The 21,717-nt window shown below is 40.2% G+C and overlaps 3 protein-coding genes across 4 annotated transcripts; 1 reads left to right on the plus strand and 2 right to left on the minus strand.

Annotated features, from left to right (window-relative positions):
* Positions 1-1,483: 1,483 nt before the first annotated feature.
* Positions 1,484-5,349, minus strand: LOC131370674 (zinc finger protein 721-like). Its single transcript, XM_058418073.1, has 3 exons — positions 4,972-5,349; positions 3,413-3,790; positions 1,484-2,764 (listed from the first exon to the last, which is right to left on the minus strand). Exons 1-3 carry the CDS (start codon positions 5,216-5,218, stop codon positions 1,878-1,880), a joined length of 1,512 nt encoding a protein of 503 aa, XP_058274056.1. The 5' UTR covers positions 5,219-5,349; the 3' UTR covers positions 1,484-1,877.
* Positions 5,350-6,302: 953 nt separating this feature from the next.
* LOC131370667 (zinc finger protein 263-like) lies at positions 6,303-12,306 on the minus strand. 2 transcript variants are annotated; one of them, XR_009207456.1, is made up of 4 exons: positions 11,859-12,306; positions 10,180-10,863; positions 8,646-9,728; positions 6,303-6,915 (listed from the first exon to the last, which is right to left on the minus strand). XR_009207456.1 is itself a non-coding variant. In XM_058418066.1 (3 exons), exons 1-3 carry the CDS (start codon positions 12,118-12,120, stop codon positions 8,722-8,724), a joined length of 1,953 nt encoding a protein of 650 aa, XP_058274049.1. In that variant the 5' UTR covers positions 12,121-12,306; the 3' UTR covers positions 7,551-8,721. The 2 variants fall into 2 exon arrangements, 1 of the variants encoding a protein (XP_058274049.1); XM_058418066.1 differs by lacking the exon at positions 6,303-6,915 and having other exon boundaries at positions 7,551-9,728.
* A 1,157-nt stretch (positions 12,307-13,463) lies between these two features.
* ncstn (nicastrin) lies at positions 13,464-21,608 on the plus strand. The gene is made up of 17 exons (XM_058418065.1): positions 13,464-13,617; positions 13,892-13,993; positions 15,499-15,622; positions 15,988-16,106; positions 16,254-16,399; positions 16,653-16,803; positions 16,941-17,053; positions 17,431-17,583; positions 17,688-17,792; positions 17,877-17,954; positions 18,049-18,218; positions 18,614-18,716; positions 18,839-18,937; positions 19,040-19,136; positions 19,233-19,396; positions 20,052-20,264; positions 20,395-21,608. Exons 1-17 carry the CDS (start codon positions 13,566-13,568, stop codon positions 20,515-20,517), a joined length of 2,112 nt encoding a protein of 703 aa, XP_058274048.1. The 5' UTR covers positions 13,464-13,565; the 3' UTR covers positions 20,518-21,608.
* The last annotated feature ends 109 nt before the right edge of the window (positions 21,609-21,717 follow it).

Below are 21,717 nucleotides of genomic sequence, written 5' to 3' on the forward strand. Positions count from 1 at the left end.
CTCCTGTATAACAAAGCAAAGAATTGTGGGAAACCTTTTTAAAAAAGATTTATGTCACACATATATTCACATTTGTACCAGTTTAACCAGTTGTTACGTAGTAACTGAGTTACAAAAGCACTGATACCGGCTTACTAGCAATGACTATTTCCCCAGTTAGCTTTGTCAATAAATAGCAACAATTGTACATTTGGTACATCTTGGTTAAATAACAACACTTTTAGTTCATCCATTTGTTATTGGTAGCCTTGTAAATGAGTTGTTACCATAGAAACAATAATGTATAAGAACAAGTGAATTCATATAATTCTGTGATTGGAATAAAAGTCCGAACCTGTCTGAGCTGCTGATATAAAAAATTATTAAAACCACCTCCCGACCAATCAGGTTCCAGATTTCCACAGCACCATGGTATAAACTATGTTATGCATGTTGAACTGCTTTTTGGGTGAAAGGTTCTGTGAAAATTTTAAAAGATTGTGAACATTACGGTTATTACTACTACTACTACTAATAATAATAATAATTATCATTATCATCATCATGGTAATATATATTGGCAAATGGTTGCCGTGAAATGGTTTGTATTATTTTGGCTAGAATTATTCTGTTAAATGGATCAGCACACATATTTCCAAATGTTTAGGCCCACCACCTACCATGAATGCCATTTTCCTTCCTGCCCTTCCTTTTCTTCTTACAACTGGCAAGCTGCATTTTTTCCCCCACTCTGTAAGCCTTGTTTTTCAACAGTATATGGATTTCTGTAGCTTATTATCACTGTTAATTTAGTATTAGATTGTACTTTTAGTATTTACAGTTTTAACTTTAAACTGAGAAACACACCCGTCATTAAACACAAATAGCTTGTTTGCCCAAGATTCTTAGACAATAGCTTCCTGAGATACCAGCACTTCCTTGAAAATATAAAATTTGTGTTATCTGTTTATACATATTTACTTTATGCAGCATGTTTCATACATGTCATATAATAATGACATCATATTTATTTAAAAATGTGATCATCATTGCATTATAAAATCTAAACACCCTAAAATATATATAAATACAAGCTAAAAATACATGGACATTCAGGAAAATACATTTTTTAACTAATGGGTATTAGGAGCATTATTAATAATAAGCATAAATAAACTAATTTTCTATTTGAGTTGAACTATTTTTATTTGTGGTGAAATGTCTCCACCTAGTGATGTTTCACAGAACAACAGTTTTAAAAACGTACTAAAAATAAAAGTCTAACCTTCAGGATAGAGAAAGAGAGATGAATAAACATATTTGTTTTTCTATTGGTATTTTAGACTATTTATTTATTTATTTATTTATTTATTTATAATCACACGTATCAATATGAATAGGCCATTCACCATGGAAATGATTAGTCTCTGAATTTTGATTGTCAGCAACCGTGAAGAAGAAGAATTCCCAAATATCAGTTTCCACAGTAGAGAACGTGTAAACAGCTTTATAGCTAACACACCTTGGAGTGGTCCAAGTCCAAAAACTGCAGGAGGCACACCTACAAAGTGCAAGATGACAGAGGCAATGTGCTTCCTTCGGCAAATAAATAGAGCAATTTCTTTTAATTAGGTTCATTAGTCATGTTTATTAGGTTAGTCAATGCATGATAGTGTTCTCTAACAAACTAAGACACTCAATTCTAAGCTTTTCATAGCATATTATCTGGACTTCCCATTTCCTGCTGAAAGCTTACTTAAAAACAAAAATTAAAACACAACCACAGTCACATCGAGGTACAAACAGTACTAAGTGCTCATTTTAGTTTCAAAGCCTGTAGTGATTTGCAAGACAATACCGGGCCTGGTAGGTGTTACTTACAAAAAACACAAATGTAATCAGGAGTTTTGACTATTCAGAAAATGCAAGCTGAGGTGCCTTTTGAAGGGATAGTACCACGCAAACGTCTTGTCGCACAGAGAGCAATGAAAAGGCCTTTCTCCAGTATGGACACGCTGATGGGCCCTTAAGTTTGAGCCGTGGGCAAAGGCTCTCCCACACTGGCGGCAAATGAAGGGCTTGCTGCCACTGTGTGCCCTCTCGTGGGTGACAAGGTTCCCCCTGAGGGAGAAGCGCTTCCCACACACGGCGCAACCGTACGGCTTCTCGCCTGTATGAATGCGCTGATGTCTCTTCAGGTCTGCACCACTCTGGAAACTCTTAGGACAGAAAGAGCAAGAGAACAGCTTATGCCGCATATCTGCTATTGGCAGAGCCTTCGCTTTTGTCAGCATTGCGGACACTGTGGAGCTCTGTCTAAGTGCTGAGGTGTGAATCATGTCCTGTATATTTCTTCCTCCTCCCTGTTTTGCTTCAGGCTCAATTGTATACTCAATCTCTCCGGTCATGCTGAGGTGAAATCCAGGGTGTTCAGGGTGAGAAGCGTGTATAGTCTGTTGGAGCATCGAAGAGCAGCCTGGACCTCCACCACTTACCGGAAAGTTAACCGAAGTTAATGACGGCCAAGACAAAGCCTCGCTGTCCATCATTCCACACGGTGCCAGTTCATTTGTTGTCTTTGTTAAAGGTTCCTCATTCTCCTCAGTCTTTAGAAGCAATCCATTAGTGTTCCCTTCATTGCTGCGATGCCCATTTATATGATTAAAGTCTGTCTCATATTTGTAGTTCGAGTCTTCTTCAGTGAGCTGTTTGTTATGGAAATGCGCTGAATAATGAGATTGTGACCAAAGCTCTTCTGCAGAGCCAAACTGATTACTGTCGTCTCCTAAAAAAACATCAAGTAAGAACAGATTTAACATACAGAGCTCCATTACAAAGTTATCAGTGTGAACATTTTCAACAGCAAACAAGGTACAAGCTAACAGAACTCTAATGATAGCAAACTAGCTAATAAATAATCTGTTCTCCAATACTACAGCTAGCCTGTTAGCTAACATGCGCTAACCTGACAGGATTTCTGAGAGGATCTTAATTCATACTCATATATGTTAATAAAAAGGCTAATCTATTTCTAATCTGGTCACTACTACAGCTAGCCAGTTAGCTAGCATGAGCTAATCTGGGAGGTTTTCTGACAGGAAATTAAAAAACACCTCATCATAGTTTACATTTGCTGTTGCTCTCAATCTCGTACTTTGTGTTACATGTGCTATTTTACAGAATTGTCACAGTTCCAAAGTAGCAAAGGAAATACAAGCGAAAAACTGATCACAGAACTGCATAGTTATTGTTCTGGACAACTTCAAACTTCCTGAACCTGGTCAAAACAGGCCTAATGTCTCAAGCGGTCATCTGTACCTCAATTCAACTTAATGACTTGTAATACTTACAGATAATTCAATATCGTTATTTGTAAGGACTAGTGAACCTGCATGTATGTGAATGATGTGATCCATTGGGATGGTTTACGTACCGGTTGAATGGCTGTGTGTGTTTGTGCATTGCGCATGGTCAGATTGATAGACCTCTGAAACACAATTGGCAGTGGACACAGGTGGACTCGTACCCTCCACCTTTACAGCCGCAGTGTTGAGTCCTCGGATGTCAGCTATACATTCAGTGGTCAATGAGTCTATAAGGATTTGGGACTCCTTCAACTGAACTCCGCTTTCAGATGGGGAAAACATACTCGTCTGATTGCGCTTACTCCCAGAGTTTGGAAGAGAATTCCTGCTTCCTGCTTGAACCTCATTCTCCTGTAGGTTCTTCACTGGTGCTGGAGTATTTGTTTTCTTATCCTTTTCTTCATTCTGACAATCAGGCACTGTGCTGAGATCATCGAATCTGTTATCTAAGGAAACAAAAACCAAACAACAAGAATTTTATTAGCAGGGGTGATAATGTTGGTACTGAAGGAAACTGTTAAAATGGACTGAGGCTTTCAAACTTTAAAAAAAAAATCAACTCAGAATAATTTCTCCTGATTACAAAACAAATCTTGGACACCAAGTCATTCAGAACGGATCAGTGATGCCAACAAGATTTGGAGCCAATTTAGTGCCCTTAAGAACAAATTTGGTGGCTGCATTTAATACAGCTCTCCAGCTTACATCACAGGGTGAGTATACAAGCTGAGAGAGGAGGTTCGGTCAACTTAAAACTATTGTAGAAAGCCTGACTGAGTTGCTGATTCACTAATCGCCACTGATCACCATTGTTCCCTATGACCAATCACTGAACATCTCTCTTCCCAACAATCAATCAATTACTGATCACTATGACAGAACCAATCACTATCGCTGTAGTTTCAAACAATCAATCGTTTATCACCATTGTTCTCCTTTGACCAATCACTGATCACCACTCTTCCCAACAATCACTGATCGCCATTACAGAACCAATCACTATCGCTGTAGTTTCAAACAACCAATCATTGATCACCATTGTTCCCCTTTGACCAATCACTGATCACCACTTTTCCCAACAATCAATCAATGATCACCATTAATCCCAAAGAACCGATCACTATTGAGGTAGTTTTAAACAACCATTCACTGATTCCCACTGACCAACCACTGATCCCCAATATTCCAAATGACCAATCACTAACGACCAAAGGCTTATAATCTTTTATGTCCAATTTCTATTCGTCAAAAAATCTTCGTGTCGTTTTGCTATGCCAGTAATCACGAGGATCAAATTATTATGCAAATTGGTTCATTACACCATCCAACACCTTCTAGCAAAGCTGCCTGAGCACACATTATCTGCTTGCTGGTAAAACTGGGATGGATTTTTCCTTTGAACTGCTGTGATGTGAACAGGGGTTGCATTTGAGGTGGCAAGATGGCACCAATCACCCAGTTCCACCCAAGTAGCCACCAATCCTAATGAGATTAAATTGCAGACGTTTATTTTTGGGGAGTTGGCATCTGATAAATAGCAGCCAGAACATAAAACCATGAATTTTAGGAGTGACAGATTGGAGATATGGGTAAGCAATACATGGCGCAGGTCCTAAATGAACAGTACCTCCATCTCTCCGATTTGTCTGAGGCTCGATTAAAGACACTGCGACCAAAGAAGGATTATGTGCCTCTCTTTTCAGATCCCGTATTTTTCCTTTCAGGGCTTCGATCTCTTTCTGGCCCCTGCGGATCTCCAACCGCATCTCCACACACTCGCTGTTGATCAGTTTGCAGATCTCCGCCACCGCCGCTCGGGTCAGACTCTCCATCACGGTGGAAATCTGAGTCTCCAGAGTCACACACGCCGGCATCTTGTTGGTCCTTATTGCAATCTTCACAACTGTTTCCTAGATAAACAAATATCTCTGCCACAAAAATCGGGAGCCCTCTCTCGCTTTTTTAACCTGCATCACTGGGTTCTTCCGCTTTACTCAGCCAGCAGACAGGGTTGCCAACGTTTGCAACCAAAAATCCCCTTACCCTCATCGATATAGTACAAATAAGTGAGTGAAAAAGTTTGAACACCTTCAAGTTTGATGCGTAATTTAATATATTTTTTTCTATTTACATATTACATTATTACGAGTCATATAACTCTGATGACATGCAATGCTGAAGTAGTTAAATATTCAAAACATGTCGTTTAAGTATACACATCACTGGTAAATTATTTTAACAACATGACCGTCTGAAAAGAAGGAAACAGTAGAGGGAAGTAAAATAACTGGTGAAAAACATATGTTCACTAATATTACACGTAGAAACGTGTATATTGTTCATGTATTTGATTTGGTACACGGTTTCGGTGATCTGGCAACCCTGACCCAAGTGTTACGTTGACGGACCTAAAAAATTACCGTAAAATCCCGTGTGTGTAGCTGTAATCTCACCTCCATCCTAATCCCAAATACTGTACAGTGATTATAAAATGTCACCGAACGAAATTATTCTATGAATTGTGTTGGGAAATACATGATATAAAATCCTATGATGTTTTTTTTTTTTTAGCTTTTAGCTTTTCTAGCGAGTTTTTATCCCTAGTTCAGTTTGAAGCTAACAGCTAGCCTGTTTTGTTTACACTGTGCATTCAACTCAAATTTCAGTGATTTTCTTCACCTTTAGAACTCTTGTATATGTGTTACAACACACACACACACCCCTTTTAATCCAACATATGTAAATATGGTGTGAAGCAACTAAAGATTTTTTATTTTTCTTATACTAGAGATTCACTAACAATTACATTGTTTGATTTCTTAATGAATAACACCTTGCACACCACAGGTTAGTTAATCTATTAAATGATATCAGATTTTCGCAGTAATAAGGTTATCAGGTTGTCATTTTACCCAGGAAGCAGAATGCCCTCTGTCCTCCTCATGGTGGAAAACATGATGGCCTACAACTCACTGACACTGGAGACTCCTTCCATAAATGTTAAATATATCTCAACGTGCGTCCGTCCTTTTTCTGAATCCTACACGGGATACAGGGGAAGCTATGGGACTTGGGACACAAGGAAGGGGACACTCAAACATCCTTTCATACAATACTGACAATTTAGAGATGCCAATCAGCCTACAATGCATGTCTTTTGACTTGGAGAGGAAACCAAATGACCCTGGAAACACAAGGAGACCATGAAAACTTCACGCTCACAGGGCAGAGAAAGAAAAAAAAATGCATGTTTGTAAAATTGTATCGAATCTCTAGTAAATTTATTGTCTCCCTGGGGTATAAGATATGAGATTGCACACATGTTAAAATTTCTTTGAACGTTCGTACGGCTCAATTAGCCCTACATATATTTTCGTTTTTCTCTCTCTGTGTCTGGAACATGGAAATCCAAAAGCTTAGCAATCCTCTGAGGCCACATTGGTAGCTTTAAAGGCTCCACTCACAGATCACAAAATGTTTGATATGTTTTGTACACTCTTCTGGCCATGAGCTTCAGGATCTTGAAGGCTGCAATCTGACGGGCTCTCTGCACTTCTGTGTGTACACAATTCTATGCAGAAAAACAAACATTCAAACATCACAACACAATTAACTTTTTAGGAGCAAAATATAATCAGTGGATTAAAAGTCATTTCCTGGAATTCTGTCTGCAAAAGTTCAATTAAAGAGGTTTGTTAGTAAACGAGATAATCTTACGTGTTTGCTGAAAGGCTATGAGTAAAGGTCTGTTGTTCCTCTACCTTCTCATTCTATTTCATATGAAAGCAAAGGTTTCTAGGTCACAATTACTGAAAAAACATACCCTCTAGTGAATACTTTGATGCCAAGCCTGAGAAAATAAAGGTCATATCATTGTCCTGCCAAATGGGTGGGAGGAATGGTTCTTTCCCCTTCATCACAGCAGTATGCTAGCTGATGTAAAGTGGCAGTTATGTCACCTAGCTGCCCTGTTTTAAGCATCAGCAACAATTTAAACAGATATGGTGTCTTTATCAGACTCAAGGGAAGTGGTACCCCTTGTCTTGATATTTGTGGGTGTTGTAAGATAAGAGATAGCTAGCTAGCTCTTGTGAAACTGAAGTGACAAAACTGAGTAGTTTCTGGGAAGATTCTTTAAATCTTCTCAAAAGCCATTGATCTAACATTTACCAAACAAAATGAAACAAACATTTATACATTAGCAATTCATGATTTAATAAAGTCTGCAGAGAAACAATTACATCAATGCCCAGTCCTGTTGATGGCTCATCGCATGTTTCCAGCTTTCCAGTGATGAAAAAGTACACAACATGTGATTACAGTACCAAAAAAATAAGGACATATACTGCATTCCTGTCCAGTTGTGACAATTAGCTATAAATTCTATTCCTAATAGACGAAATCTCTTCTCTACACTAAATTACCCCCAAAACCGAAGGCGTTTGGCTGCTACGACCTGACAGCACGTTTAACAAAAAGGGACGGCACACATTCTGCAGCCCAACCTAATGATAAATACCATTACATGTTCATAATTATTATGATTCTTATAAAGAGAAAGCACATAAAATAACCTACTAAGTTTAGAGCTAATGGATGTTTCACGTCATCCCAGTTTTAACTGGGGAATAAAACACCACTGCTTTAACTTACTGATTTATTTCTTTTAAAAAGCCCTGAAAGCACCAACCTCAACCTTGGCTTCTAAACATCCACAGAAAATGTGTGATGAACGGATATTAGATTTGATTCAGCTCACGCAGAAAAATCCCACTGCATCCTCTTTAAGTTGTCTGACTGAGTGTAGTTCTTTAATTTTATGCCAAGACAAAAGCGAGAAAATTGTTTCTCCAGGGCTAGTCAGGGCACGTTGAGCTTATAAATGCTTGGTTAAGGCAAGTTTGTGAGATGTTTGTCCATAATGATACGTTTCGCAGTCTGACACTGTTGTCTGTAATCATGATTTTTACATCGCTGTAACAGCTTCAGGGATATAATTGGCATCACACAGCAGCTGATTGCGTCACTAGCCTTTCAGATAGACAGAGTAAACATGGAAAACTTTGTAAAATTGGTCTTTCAGGTAAAGTCATTGTTAAAATTTTTGTAAACGTTAAAATTTGTTTCTGATGTAGAATTTCCCAAAAAAATAGAATTACTTTGTGTAACCCTTGAATGCAGGGTGGATGATTTGCACACACTTTAATATCAGAAATGTAATTCGTTGTACAGCAAACGTGGTCTAGGACAGAGGAAAACAGCTGTATCAAAGTAGAAAGCTGATGAGTTATAAGAACCTACCTAAAAACATTTTCTTCCGCACTGTTTAGTTCATACAGCAGGACCTTTGAGATTAAGTGTTAAACGCAGGTCATAGTTAATTACAGTGATGCCGGTAGCGACTCGCTCGCGTAGGGAAGCTCATGCCACACTGAGAGCAGCTGAAGCCGCGTTCGCCAGTGTGTGTTCGCATGTGACCCTTGAGGCTGCTTTTCTGTGTGAAGCTCCTGCCACATGTCCCACAGCTGTAGGGCTTCTCTCCGGTATGCACGCGCTGATGCCGGTCCAGGTGGCTCAGACGGTCAAAACTCTTACCACAGAGAACACACACGAAGCGCCTCTCACGTCCATTCAAAACCTGCTGTCTCCGAGGTAACGTGTCGTATGGAAAATCAGGCACCGCTGCAGTCTCTGCACTCCGGAGAGACTCAGAGGTCAAGTTCTGATCTAAAGGTGAAGCTGTGTTCAGGTCATAGGACGCCTCTGGATTCAGATTGGACTCTTGGTCATCCAAGCGGGACGTGTCCTCTTCCTCCTCTTTGACGTGGATTTGGTCCGCAGGAACACTATTGGCTTCAGAGACCCCCCACATGAGAAGGACTGACGAGGTAGATTCTAATCGCTGTTGGTTTTGAGCTGAGGTTTGCTCGGTTGTGCTAACGCATTCGGATTCCATCGAGTCTTTTCCAAAGCTTGCTGCGTTCAAAGAGTGTGCCTGAGCATCTTCCTCGTCCAGGACGCTCTCAGATCCAGAGTGCCTAGGCTCGTCCAGACGACAATCAGATAACCCCGGATCTTCATCTTCTTCCAATTCTTGCCTATTCTTCTCATATGGCTCAGGTAGATCGGCTGCCATCTTGTTTTTTTCTGCAGGGAAGTTTCTAATCTGATCTCTGTACGTTTGGTGCATGCTCTCTTCATCTGTGTTTATGAAGTGAGGTCCTTCTTGGCTCAGGTAGGTCGGGTGCGAGTTCGGTTCTTCTGCGTTTTGGTCAAAGTTGTGCGCGAGCTGCTCTTCACAGTGAGTTGCCATATTCCACTCATCACTGAAGAGATTGTTTTCACTAGGCAACAAAGATGCTGCGTCTAAGTCGCCGGTGAATCCTGAAATGAAAATAAAGCCTTAGTGATCAAATAAACATAATAGAAAAAACAAAAACACGAAAGACAAGATTTAATGACAAGTTTCGATTACAAAATATGAAAATCATTCATTAAAATGAGTCAGGAGTCTGTTGGCTTTCAGTGTGAGACGTGTTTTTTTCCCCCTCCGGTGGATAACCTTATACAGAATTTTGGTGGTTGAAAATAACACCATCAAATTTTTGATGCTTATGAACAAGCACTTGGGGCATCTCAGAGGTTTTTTCTGGCACATTTCTATGAATATATTGCCCCAGGTATGCCAGGAAAAATGAAAAACCGCAAACTCTTAATTGAGTATCTCCTTCCATATAAGTCATTAAGCACCACTGTGGACTGTGTCATGACAAAGAAATTTAATAGAAATTTAAGTATTATGCTCCATACCTAACCAATAACTGATAGGTCTCACCTCGGTGGGTCTTCAGATGGCTTTTTAAGCTGCTTTTCTGGGTGAAGCACCGGCCACATAACATGCAGCTGAATGGTTTTTCTCCCGTGTGTATGCGCTGATGTCTATCAAGGTGACTGAGACGATCAAAGCTCTTGCTGCAAAAGGCACAGGCGAATCGTCTCTTCTGCAAAGCCGCCCCAACCATCGGTCTCCCTCTGGATGCTACGCTGAGTGCGAATGCACCGAAATCACCCTGACATTCAGGAGGAGGGTGCACCAGCGAGTTGTGTGTGAGAGAACGTGGCTGCGCTCTCAGAAGTTCATCCGATGCTGCATGCAGGCTATCTACCGACAGATCATCTTCTCCACTCAGGCCCTGCGTCTCTGCTCTGCCCCCGAGCGAGTCGTTATTATTCTGCTCTCCCTCAGAGCAATGCTCCGTCCTGTGTCGAGACTGATCCTGTCTGGAATAGAAATTGTTCTCTGATGACCAAACCTGGGCCAGTTGGTCTTCATCAGTGGAACCTGAGTGTGGTTCAAATTCAGTTCTCGTGCCCTGGATTCCATCGTCCTCCGCCTGCTCGTCATCTATTTTTTCAAGCTTTACAACCACTCTAGATGCTGACGCGTCGTCGCTCGGTCTGTCGGAGTCGTCCGTTACAGGCTGTCTTTCTTTATCTCTTTGATCACTTTCTTTGGCACCTGAGGAGGTTTAGAGAAAACAGATTAAAACCGAAATCAGTGTTTGCTTGCTACCTACTGACTTCTTTATCAGCTTTTTTTTTTACTTTTTAATTACTCATGAGCAACTTCTAGTTATTATTCTGCTTATTTTAGGTTACGATTTAGACTTTTGTCAGGCCGATTTGTAAATAAATGCAATAATAAATTATTTTATTTTATTTCATTTCATAGGCCTGAAGAAAAGTGCAAAAGTTTTCACCCCCATTGTTTATGGGTAAAAGAAAAATCCTATATTACAATTTATGTTTATATTTATAATTTCTATGTACATAATAATAATAATAATAATAATAATAATAACAGAACTTCCATGGTAGCACTCCATGGATGTGCAGATTATGTGCGTACTCTCTCTGGGTTCTTCCTCCCAATAAACATTCCAGTAGATGGAGTGTGTGTGTGTGTGTGTGTGATGATGATGATGATGTGCAGTGGACCAATGTCCTTTCCAGTGAGCATTCCCAAATCATGCCTTGTGTCCCCCTGTATAGGCTCTGGATCTACCATGACCCTGAGATGGATAAAGCACTTACTGACTATAATAAATTCATAACAAAAGACAGTTTGGTAAACAAAAAGAGTGAGACAGAGAAAATTAAAAAAAAAAAAAAAAAACAGGAAAAGTCTTAGAAGAAGTTTCGTAGTGACCGCTCGTTGTGATCAGTTTTCAGGATCGTCTAGAAGAAGGCAGCGCATGTCATAAGAGAGATAAACAGGTTTTTGTTTTATTTCATTACTAAATTATCCTAACACACACCATATGACTTGTGTGTTCCTTAAGGAACTTTCGTTTTGTCTCCCCTTACACACCTAAGGGTATGCAAACTTTTACACACGACATGCAGTAAGGCATTATCTGTATCGTGTATATCTTACACAAAGAACACCAGGATCAATAAGACATCATCATCATCATCTTCATCATGTGAAAGGTCTGATGAGTTTCACGTCACCTTTGAGCGGCTGTCTGGGGCGCGCGGCACTCACACACTGGCGGACGAGCGCGCGCCGCGTCTCGCGCAGCTCCTCGGACACCATCTGCAGATTCCGCTTTAACGAGTCGATCTCGTGCTCGCGCTCGCAGATCTCCAGCCGGAGCATGACGACGCCATCGTCCACCACTTTGCTGATCTCGGCCACCGCGGCTTTGGCGAGCTCGTCCATGATCGATGCTATTTGCTTTTGAAGAGCGACACCGCTGGACATGTTGTCCATCTCATTTACATAAACACAAAACCGATTCCCAAACCGAGAAGTTTCCGTCACGGCTCCTTTTCCACCTTCTTTCAGCTCAGCAGTAATGGACAAGGCTGAGATTTTTTTTATTCCTGCAGACTTTGCCAAAAAGACAAGGATTGCGTTGTTTTATGCCAGGACAACCACACAACGGAAGAAGAGACACTATCTCGTGGTTGCCAGATCTATGTAGATAAAACCATAAGATTTCCCTGCTTACTACGTAACAATAACATGATTAACATTGTGCATAATATATATATTTAACAATAATCACGAATTTGCACTTATTAGTTTCCCTAAAATAATAATAATCTCCCTTTATTCCATATATTGTCATGTTATAAGAACTTCCAAGTCTTCCAACGCAGGTCTGCAAAACATAATACATTCAATCTCTTTACAGTATCTCTATATACACTTTAGGGCTAAATGTTTGTGGACACCTGACCAAAAAAAAAAAACCCCTTGTGTGCTTTTTGAACATCCAGTTCTACATTCCAGTTATTCCTTTATTATAATATCAATCACTTTTCTGTGAAAGCTTTCCACTAGATTCTGGAGCATGGCAAAGGGTTTTTTTTTCGCCTCCCCATTTTTTGATATTTATCCTTAATCAAGGGGTTTCCTTACATGCAAGAAAACACAGAGGGCCTTCCAGTGGAAAATATACGATACAGGGCCTTATAGAGTGCAACTTGCTAGAAAACTTCGAAGTGCACTCTTGCACATGCTCTACAAGATTCTCCTGCAAGAGAATATCATAAAGTGCCCTAATAAAAGTCTACCCTTACTGTGGAGATCCACTGCGTGTAGAAATGTACATTTTAATTAATTAATTAATTAATTTAGCACCCCCAGGTAATTGTGTCCTCCCCTGATCATATGATATGAATGTGCAAATACTTCACGTGGGGGTGTAAAAAGAAAAAAAAGAAAACACACGAGACAAAAATGTAGATCTGGCAACCCTGCACTAAGGTTAAGGCGCTACCGTAAACAAGAAAATAAACACGCATCAGGAAAACAACTGGATTTTAGTGAACAAATATATTTTTAATACAATTTGATTTACACTTCACTGGGAAAACAAATAAAAATGTCACTTTATCAACCAAAACACCAAATTATTTATTTTTTTAAATACATTTTGATAAATACCCACCACTACGTGGCAGTAAGCATCCTTTAAAATATAAAAAGCAACTAGTTTTTTTATTCACAGCTTTTTTTTTTTTTGTTCGATTATTAACCGTATATATTGTACTACATGGGACGTAGAATAAATGAATTGATATGAAATGTAATAAATACGGCTTAGCATTATGACATAGCCTGGGCGTCAAAACCGGAACCGGAAAAGCTCTTATGCACTTCCTTTGTTTTGTCAGAAGAGTAGAAAAAATTAAAATAAAATCAGGAAGATGGGATCCGTAAAAAGGATTGAGTTTTTGCTTATTTGTTTCTTTTATGCACGTAAGTCGTAAGAACCGCGCCTTACCTATTGAAACCCGTCACCATTTCTGTCGTAAGGTTGAAAAGTCGTGGTTGCTAACTTTCTTTAGTAATGGCTGGTCTAGCCGGGAAACGCTGGCTTCCCATATTTCCTCTGAGAGCTGCCATGTCTTACACTTTAATATCTGATAATCGACCATGACGCTTCTACATAGGTTCATCGTTTTATAACAGCATGTAGAGTGCATTGTGCATGAGTGTTACAGAGTGCTGTGTCATTTCTCTCCTGTCTCAGGTGTAAGCTGTAGCTCTGTGGAGCAGAAGATCTATGTAGCCCTGAACAATACGACTCCTTGTGTCCGGCTTCTCAATGCTACCCATCAGATCGGGTGTCAGTGTGAGTACCAGTGCCTGTGATGGATAAGAGAATCCAGACAGCATGCTTTTGTACACCAGGCTTCAGGGTAATAACCTGCCAGTTTGTTAGGTTCAACAAGCTTTTATTGTCATTTCAAACCACATAGAGAAACGAAAACGTTTCTCCAGGACCCTGATGCTACATAAACACAAAAAACAACACAGAGCCAGGACCGAAGTTTGTCTTAGCCACATGAAGTGCAAACAGAGCAAAGACAATATGAGATGATGTTACTGGATTAGAGTTGACGTGACTTTGCTTTACAGGATCTAGCTTTACCCCACATATTGACCTTTACTTGTAATAAAACACTAAAGCGATAAAGTACAGTCACTGGGATGTGTGAGGAATAAAACACAACTGGGCACAATAGGACATTGAGGACAGAGGGTGTAACGTGACCCGAAGAACGTTTTATGAGTTGGAAACGTAATGGAAAGAAAATCAAGCTAAAATCTCTCTAAAGGTTGGTGGAATGGAGGATAAAAAAAATTGTAGATATGGAATAAAATACATGGGGTAGGAAAATAATCAACAGTAGGATGGGGCATTCCTGAGGTTATCGTTACCCTCCCCAAAACAGCACATAACAGCGTTTTTTTTTTTTTTCTCCCCTTTTATTCCACACTGATTTGACAATGACTGATTTCCAATGATTTAATTAACGACCCTTCATACTTTTTGTCTGTTGGAGAATAGTTGTTGAGGCGTCTATAGTTAGAAAATGTCGTTGAGACGTCCGTTCCCATCAGGACTTACGTTATTACATTGATAAACAGTCCCTTATTCCCTTACCTCACTCTTTTTGGTTTTTTGTTTTTTGTTTTTTTACACATTCTCTCTCTTAAAATGACAAAAGTATACACACAGCTTGTCATGTTACTGAGAAAGTGATATGTCTTGTGTCAAGAAGAGTTTCTGACGGTGGAAATAGGGTGTGGTAGCTTAATGGTTAAATGGGTGGAAATGGGATGTGGTAGCTTAATGGTTAAGGTGTTGGACTACTGATTGGAAGATTGTGAGTTCGAATCCCATGTCCATTAAGCTGCGACTTCTGGGACATTGAGCAAGGCCTTTAACCCTCAATTGCTCAGTTATATAAACGAGATAAGTCGCTCTGGATAAGGGTGTTTGCCAAATGCCAGAAATGTAAGTGTAAATGTGGAAAAATCTACTGACTTTAACAGAGCACTGACAGTGGAAACTCCTGACATAAATGTTAAATAAAAGGAGAAATAAAAGTATGCTTGTTGTCCATGTTCCATCACACGTGAATGAGGTGTTGCCATAGACACAGTTAGAACCAGCCCATTAATATACATCTGTGATTTAAATTATAGCTGGAATAACAGTCAGAGCTGCTGTTCTAGAAAACCAATCGACCTCCGAGTATATGCCGTAAAGGGCATTTAGAAATGCATGATTTGTCTTTTTCTGCTTGGATGCTTCTGATTAAATGTTTATTGCGCATCTGTGTTCTCTAGCATCCATATCTGGAGACACAGGGGTTCTCCATGTGCTGGAGACGGACGACGACCTGGACTGGATCACCAAAACAGGACCTCACGCTCCTTACATGGTGCTCATGGATTCATTCACCTTCACCAGGTGCTGTTAGCAAACCACAAACACATGCGCTTCCTCTTTCATTCTGTAGCTTGTTCTTTTACTTTCCCTTCTCTTTGATTTCTTTCTTTCTTTTTACCTTTTTTTTTCATTTATTTTTGTTCACCCCCCCCTTTTTAATTCACATTGATTGTCTTCCAGTTTTTTCTTTCTTGCTCTCTTGCTGTTGGTCTTTTCTTACTTAATTCCTCTTTTCCTTCCATCATGTGTTCTTTCTTGCTTACTTGCTTCTTTACACTTCTCTTTGTTTTTTTTTTTTTTTACTTTCTTCTTTCATGTTTCTTTATACTCACCCCATTATTGGTTAATACTGATTGTGTGCTCTGTCTCTCCATGTCTGCGTGCAGATCCTCGATGATGAGGCTGAAGAACTCCAGCCGGGTTGCAGGAGTTGCAGTCATTCATATGAGCACACCTCCAGATAAAGGATTCTCTCCTCATACGTCGTGCCCTAATCAGAACACAGGTTTGTATGCACACGGTTTTCGTATACAAACATGTACTTGTAATGGCTGCTGGGATTTGGATGTGATTCAGAGGGTAGTCAATGAGTTTATATAAGTTTTCTTTAGTAAAACGGTGTCAGCATGGTACATTTTTTGATTGTTGTCAGGCGTGTACACCGAGAGCTACGGCCCTGATCTGGCCAACTGCAGCACTACAGTGTGGAACCCTCTGGGGAACGGCTTGTCCTACGAAGACTTTCCTTTCCCGATTTTCTCTCTTGCCGATGACAATGAGACACAAGTCATTCGCAAGGTGGGTGTTTGTGCTAAGGCAACTTACAGACATCCCAAGATGTTGTTAAGCACTTAAGAAAGATGTTTGTATGCGTTATGAATCTCGGGTTTATTTGGTATGTGATGTAGATACTTGAATACCTCTGTGTTATACTTTGTCTAGTGAGCATATGTAGTACATACAAACCATTTGGGTTTTGGCTTATATGGTCAGAAAAGGGCTAAACTCTCACTCTCACTCTCTCTCTCTCTCTCTCTCTCTCTCTCTCTAGTGTTATGAGGACCACAACAAGCGTGTGAATGGCAGTGCTCCTGTGTACCCACTGTGTGCCATGCAGCTCTTCTCTCACATGCACGCAGTCACAGACACAGTGACCTGCATGCGACGCACAGACCTGCAGAACAGCTTCAGCATCAACCCAGGTACACACACACACACACACACACACACACATACACACATATACACTCACACACTATGTGGCTCTTGCTAAAGAGCAACCTGACCAGTCTAAAGAAATCTGTATTTATGTGAACTGTTTCCGTTTCTACCCCATCAGAGCAACTGTGCGATCCTCTAATGGACTACAACGTGTGGGCGACCATCCGACCCATTAACGCCACCGCCAAGGGACACAAGCAGAATGAGAGCATGGTCATTGCAGCAACCAGGGTGAGCACTGTGACTGATGTGGAGAGGAATATAGCATGTATCTCCAATAAAGTGTCTCTTTGGTCCATGTTGCAGTGAAAGCAGAAGTGCTGCATTGCTACAAACATACTGCTAAAATTTAGTTTCAGTATGTGTGGCATGGGTATGGGTGTTAAATTTTACACGAACCACAGACCCTCATGTTTAAATAGTCAGAAATGAGTTAAGAGCCACTTTTATATTAGGGGGGAAAGTGTCTTGTGGTTTAAAGCTTTTTGACTACATATACCACAGACAGCGTATGTGGTTGTGTGTGTGTGTATATATGCAGAGAGATAGATATATATATATAGAGAGAGAGAGAGAGCTTTGTTTTTCATTCTCTCTATCTTTTTCAGTTGGACGGGCGATCGTTTTTCTATGACCTCGCTCCATCAGCAGAGGGAACCGTCTCTGGCATCGTGACACTGCTGGCTGCCGCAGAGGCCCTCCGCTCGGTCACTCAAGTGGCTCCGCCCCCACGAAATATTTTCTTTGTCTTTTTCCAGGGGGTGAGTGTATTTTTTTGCATATGTGCTCCAGTGCCATTACGCAGCGTGTTATGTATGTAACTCATCAGTATTTACCTCTTTGCCTGGTCACTGTGTGTCACTAGGAAACATTTGATTACATCGGTAGCTCACGGATGGTGTACGATATGCAGAACAATAAATCGGTGATCGACTTTGACAACGTGCACTCGTTTCTGGAGATCGGACAGGTTTGTGATGTGTACAACACACCCACACATTCATTGTTTTGCGCATACACATGCATACAAAGAATAACCCTGGAGTGTTTACAGGTGGGGTTGAGGAGGGAACAGAACCTGTGGATGCATTCGGATCCCATATCTCGGAGGAATGAAACAGTGAACGAGGAAGTGAGTAAAAAAACAAAATCAAGCAGCAAGCGAAAAAGTTTCTGTGCCAAGGCTTCCTTGTCTAAATCACCTGCTTCCTTTCTGTCCTTTCAAGGTTGCATTTCTGGTGTCCAACATCAAGTCTGCAGCCTCCATGTCGAATCTGACATTGGATGAACCGAATGCCACGCAGGCTTTACCTCCCTCCTCCTTTCAGCGCTTCCTGAGGGTTCGGCCAATCCCGGGAGTGGTGCTGGCAGACCATCAGTCCTCGTTTATCAACAAGTAGGCGTTTATATCCATGTTAAGAGCATGTTGTCAGAGCACATTTCACTGCTCATATGTTTGATATTTACCTTTTTATAGGCAAGCGTTTAAGATTTGCTCAAAGTTAAATAAGAGCCTTTTATTTGATGAAATTTTTTTTTACCCAACATACAAACGAAAATGCTTGATTTTGTCATTTAGTCTGATGCTTCGTCCGACACTAACACCTTGCTAAATAGTGTCACACAGTTTACTGTTGCTTTACTTAGTTATGATAGGATTCAGCTTCAAATGCAGACCACAGCTGTTGTGTTTGAGTAATTGTCAAGGAAAAACGTTGAGTTAAATTAGTTTGAATAATGTACAGATGCTGAAGGAAAGTTATATGAATTGTTTTTGCCTACGTTGTATAGGTATTATGAGAGTCTGTATGACACAGCAGAGTACCTGAAAGTAAGCTACCCTCCCAACCTGAGCCCAGAGGAGCAGCTAGAGTATGAGACAGAGGCTGCCAAGGTACCACTATCATTTCAGAAGTTCAACTGTGTGTGTATATATCAGTACAACCGTATGAATGTGTATTGTCTTCTGGTTGTAGTAGAAGTTGTATGCCTAATATCTCTTTCTCATATTTCTAGTCTCTGACTGAAGTGGCTACTCTTGTAGCTCGCTCACTGTATAAGCAGGCTGGAGGGGAAAACAGCGTGCTTAAGAACATCACTGCTGATACAAAGACAGTGAGTCACATGATGCACTGATTCACTCACATCATCACATGATCTGCTGCTGGAGGAAGTGGAAGCAGTGAGATCATATATTTCTGTCTCTCTTTGTTTCAGATGGCCAAATTGCTGTATGGCTTTCTGGTCAAGTCCAATAACAGCTGGTTTCGTTCCTTGCTGCCTCGTGAAATGGTGTCCAAGGATCGCATCTTGGGTTTGTTTTTGTTTTTTGCTTGTAAATATTTACCTTGCAATACTCATCACTGTTCCCTCATTCATTTATTGTTCTTGTTCCTTCCAACCTCTGCAGAGTCAAGCCCTCCTCAGTACTACGTCAGCCTGTCGCAGAACCAACAACCTAAGAGTGTGACCACCTTCGTGAAGTACATTCTGGCCAATATGACCGGCACCGCCACCAACCTGAACCAGAGTCAGTGCCAGAATCCGAAAGACATTCCTGGCGAGAGCAAAGACGTACGTCCAAATTAATACACTCGAGTACACTAAAGCTGTCAGAATCTTCATGGCTTCATTTTCAGAGTCTGTGCACATCAGTGTTAATGCAGTCGGCACTCTATATCGATATAGATTGATAGAGCTTTGCTAAATGGAACATGATTTGTAAATAGGTGTCTGGGTCACATTTAACCCTTCGTTGTGATTCTTTTAACGTTGTAACGTCTGGATATGACACACAAACGTCTATAAAGAGCAGATCCTATTAAATCTATGGGGCATTTAGAAAAGTGAGATCCTTGTATTGTTTCAGAGGCGACTGTTTAAGGAATTATAATATATTTAATCAGGGAAATAAAACAGTAAAATATCTGGATGCACGTGCATGAGGAAATGATCAGATTTCTTTCTGAGAAAAATTTTGCTGTTGATTTTGCAATTTTTCTGCCAAGTCACTAAAGTCAAAGGACACGTTTTACTTCTTCCTGGGTTTATCCAGGTATCCCAGTACACATGCACATACAAGTCCAATTATTTCTGTGATTTATTCTAATCATATGCTATTTAAAGGATCACCTAATATAGATAATAGTAATTTCATTAGTATGCCTGTAAAGACACTCACTCAGAATTACACTATACTTAGAAGGTCTCTCTTACTGTTGTGTTTCAGTTGTACATATATGATTGGATATCCGGCCCCGCGTCAGAGAACCATACAGCAGGGGAACCTTTTTGTGTACGTGCTCCCGTGCGCCTGGCAAAGGCTATGTCCCCTGCATTCGAGCTTCGCCAATATGGCTCCAGAGAGTACTCCACATGGACAGAGTCACGCTGGAAGACCATCAAAGCGCGTATCTTTCTAGTCGCAAGTCCACAATTACAGGTAATCCAGTGTAGCAGTAGAATGTTTTATTAATTGAGAAATATAATCATCACAAACGCCACCAGCAGCCACTAAAAGAGCTGCTTTGTTTATGTGCAAACTGTCAAACCTTCCTCTTCTTGTCTCACAGATGCTGACACTAGGAGTGGGCATAGCTGTTTTGCTGGTGTCCCTGGTGGTGACATACTTTATCAGCTCAAAGGCGGACATTCTGTTTAGTTCTGCCCACGATGCCCCAAATACAACCTACTGAACACGCCCAGCCCACAGAATATCTCACATTCGTATACATTCATACAGACTTTATTACCACTATCCAATCTTCCACATTAATTTATAACTGGGTACCACTGTTCAGTCTCCCATCGTTACAACTCCGTACATAGACGTCTATGCATCGACCTGCCGTTGTGCAAAAGGGCCGTCTTGCAGGAATGTTTACTCGCATGCAGACCTTTGCTCCTCATACAACTTTATTCCAAGCTGGTAGAGAAAAATGCACCATAATATTTAAAGACTAACTAGACCTGGTCTGATCTGGACACTGGACTGAACTCAACATTTTAAGGCCAGGTTTATTGACTGTACAGAAAATGAGGAGTGGGCTTTAGATGTCCAAAATATCTTCTGTTCCATTTTTTTTTTTAAAAATTGCAGAACTTTTATTTGTGCTTACTGTACTCTGGGTTCGGCACTAATCTGAAAGTGTTTTTTTTTTTATGTATAAATAGTGCTTATGTAGTTTGTGTGTGAGAGAATATTAAAGAGGCAGTTATAAATTTTTAGAGCTCTCTGCTGTCTAAGGAAGATCATTTCAATGAAAAATGATTAGCCCTGTTTCCAATCTGATCTCACCCAGATGTTGAAGCTGATGATGTGTGAATTGTGAGTTGCCTTTTTAAGGAGAAGGATTGCTTCAACTAGGGGATGAGCTAATTTCCTGGCCAGAAAGATACTGAAACCTGAGAGAATCAGATCCATTACAGTCATTACAATATTGTGAATCACATTTTTGTAAACAACTGCATCTTTAATGTGTGTGTGTGTGTGTGTGTGTGTGTGTGTGTGTGTGTGGTGTGACAGAAAATAAGGAATGAAACAAGTCAGTTGAATAACGACCATTTGTGTATCTGTAGGCAGTATGTGCAATAGGTGTAACAGAATCCATTAAACCTTCGGTGTAAGACTTTATTATGCATCATTTCCTGTCCAATCTGAAAGACCACTACTTAACTTTTAAAGATTGCAAGTTGAAAGACCTTTTTCTTTTCTTTTTTTTTCTGTGAGAATGAATGAGAGAAGAACCCTGATGCTTTGATTACGGAATAAACATGGATAATTTCACGAAGTTTCCACTTGCTATTTTTTGTAAAATTTACATGTAAAATTACTGTAAATTACACGTGTTTATATTTTAGGAAATATAACCAATTTAAATGAGAAACTGGGGGTG

Source organism: Hemibagrus wyckioides, linkage group LG20, assembly GCF_019097595.1.
Source record: "Hemibagrus wyckioides isolate EC202008001 linkage group LG20, SWU_Hwy_1.0, whole genome shotgun sequence".
Taxonomy (NCBI): domain Eukaryota; kingdom Metazoa; phylum Chordata; class Actinopteri; order Siluriformes; family Bagridae; genus Hemibagrus; species Hemibagrus wyckioides.

What these genes read in the sequence shown, in the direction of transcription:
- LOC131370667 (XM_058418066.1), bottom strand. Translation starts at nt 12,120, where the DNA reads ATGGACAACATGTCCAGCGGTGTCGCTCTTCAAAAGCAAATAGCATCG. An exon ending in CCCCAGACAGCCGCTCAAAG is followed by an intron (nt 10,864 to 11,858) that starts GTGACGTGAAAC and finishes AAACCTCCTCAG; the next exon opens with GTGCCAAAGAAAGTGATCAA. An exon ending in CCATCTGAAGACCCACCGAG is followed by an intron (nt 9,729 to 10,179) that starts GTGAGACCTATC and finishes TTTTCATTTCAG; the next exon opens with GATTCACCGGCGACTTAGAC.
- ncstn (XM_058418065.1), top strand. Translation starts at nt 13,566, where the DNA reads ATGGGATCCGTAAAAAGGATTGAGTTTTTGCTTATTTGTTTCTTTTAT. An exon ending in GATTCATTCACCTTCACCAG is followed by an intron (nt 15,623 to 15,987) that starts GTGCTGTTAGCA and finishes GTCTGCGTGCAG; the next exon opens with ATCCTCGATGATGAGGCTGA. An exon ending in TCACTGCTGATACAAAGACA is followed by an intron (nt 18,938 to 19,039) that starts GTGAGTCACATG and finishes TCTTTGTTTCAG; the next exon opens with ATGGCCAAATTGCTGTATGG.
- LOC131370674 (XM_058418073.1), bottom strand. Translation starts at nt 5,218, where the DNA reads ATGCCGGCGTGTGTGACTCTGGAGACTCAGATTTCCACCGTGATGGAG. An exon ending in GACAAATCGGAGAGATGGAG is followed by an intron (nt 3,791 to 4,971) that starts GTACTGTTCATT and finishes TTGTTTCCTTAG; the next exon opens with ATAACAGATTCGATGATCTC. An exon ending in CACACACAGCCATTCAACCG is followed by an intron (nt 2,765 to 3,412) that starts GTACGTAAACCA and finishes ATGTTTTTTTAG; the next exon opens with GAGACGACAGTAATCAGTTT.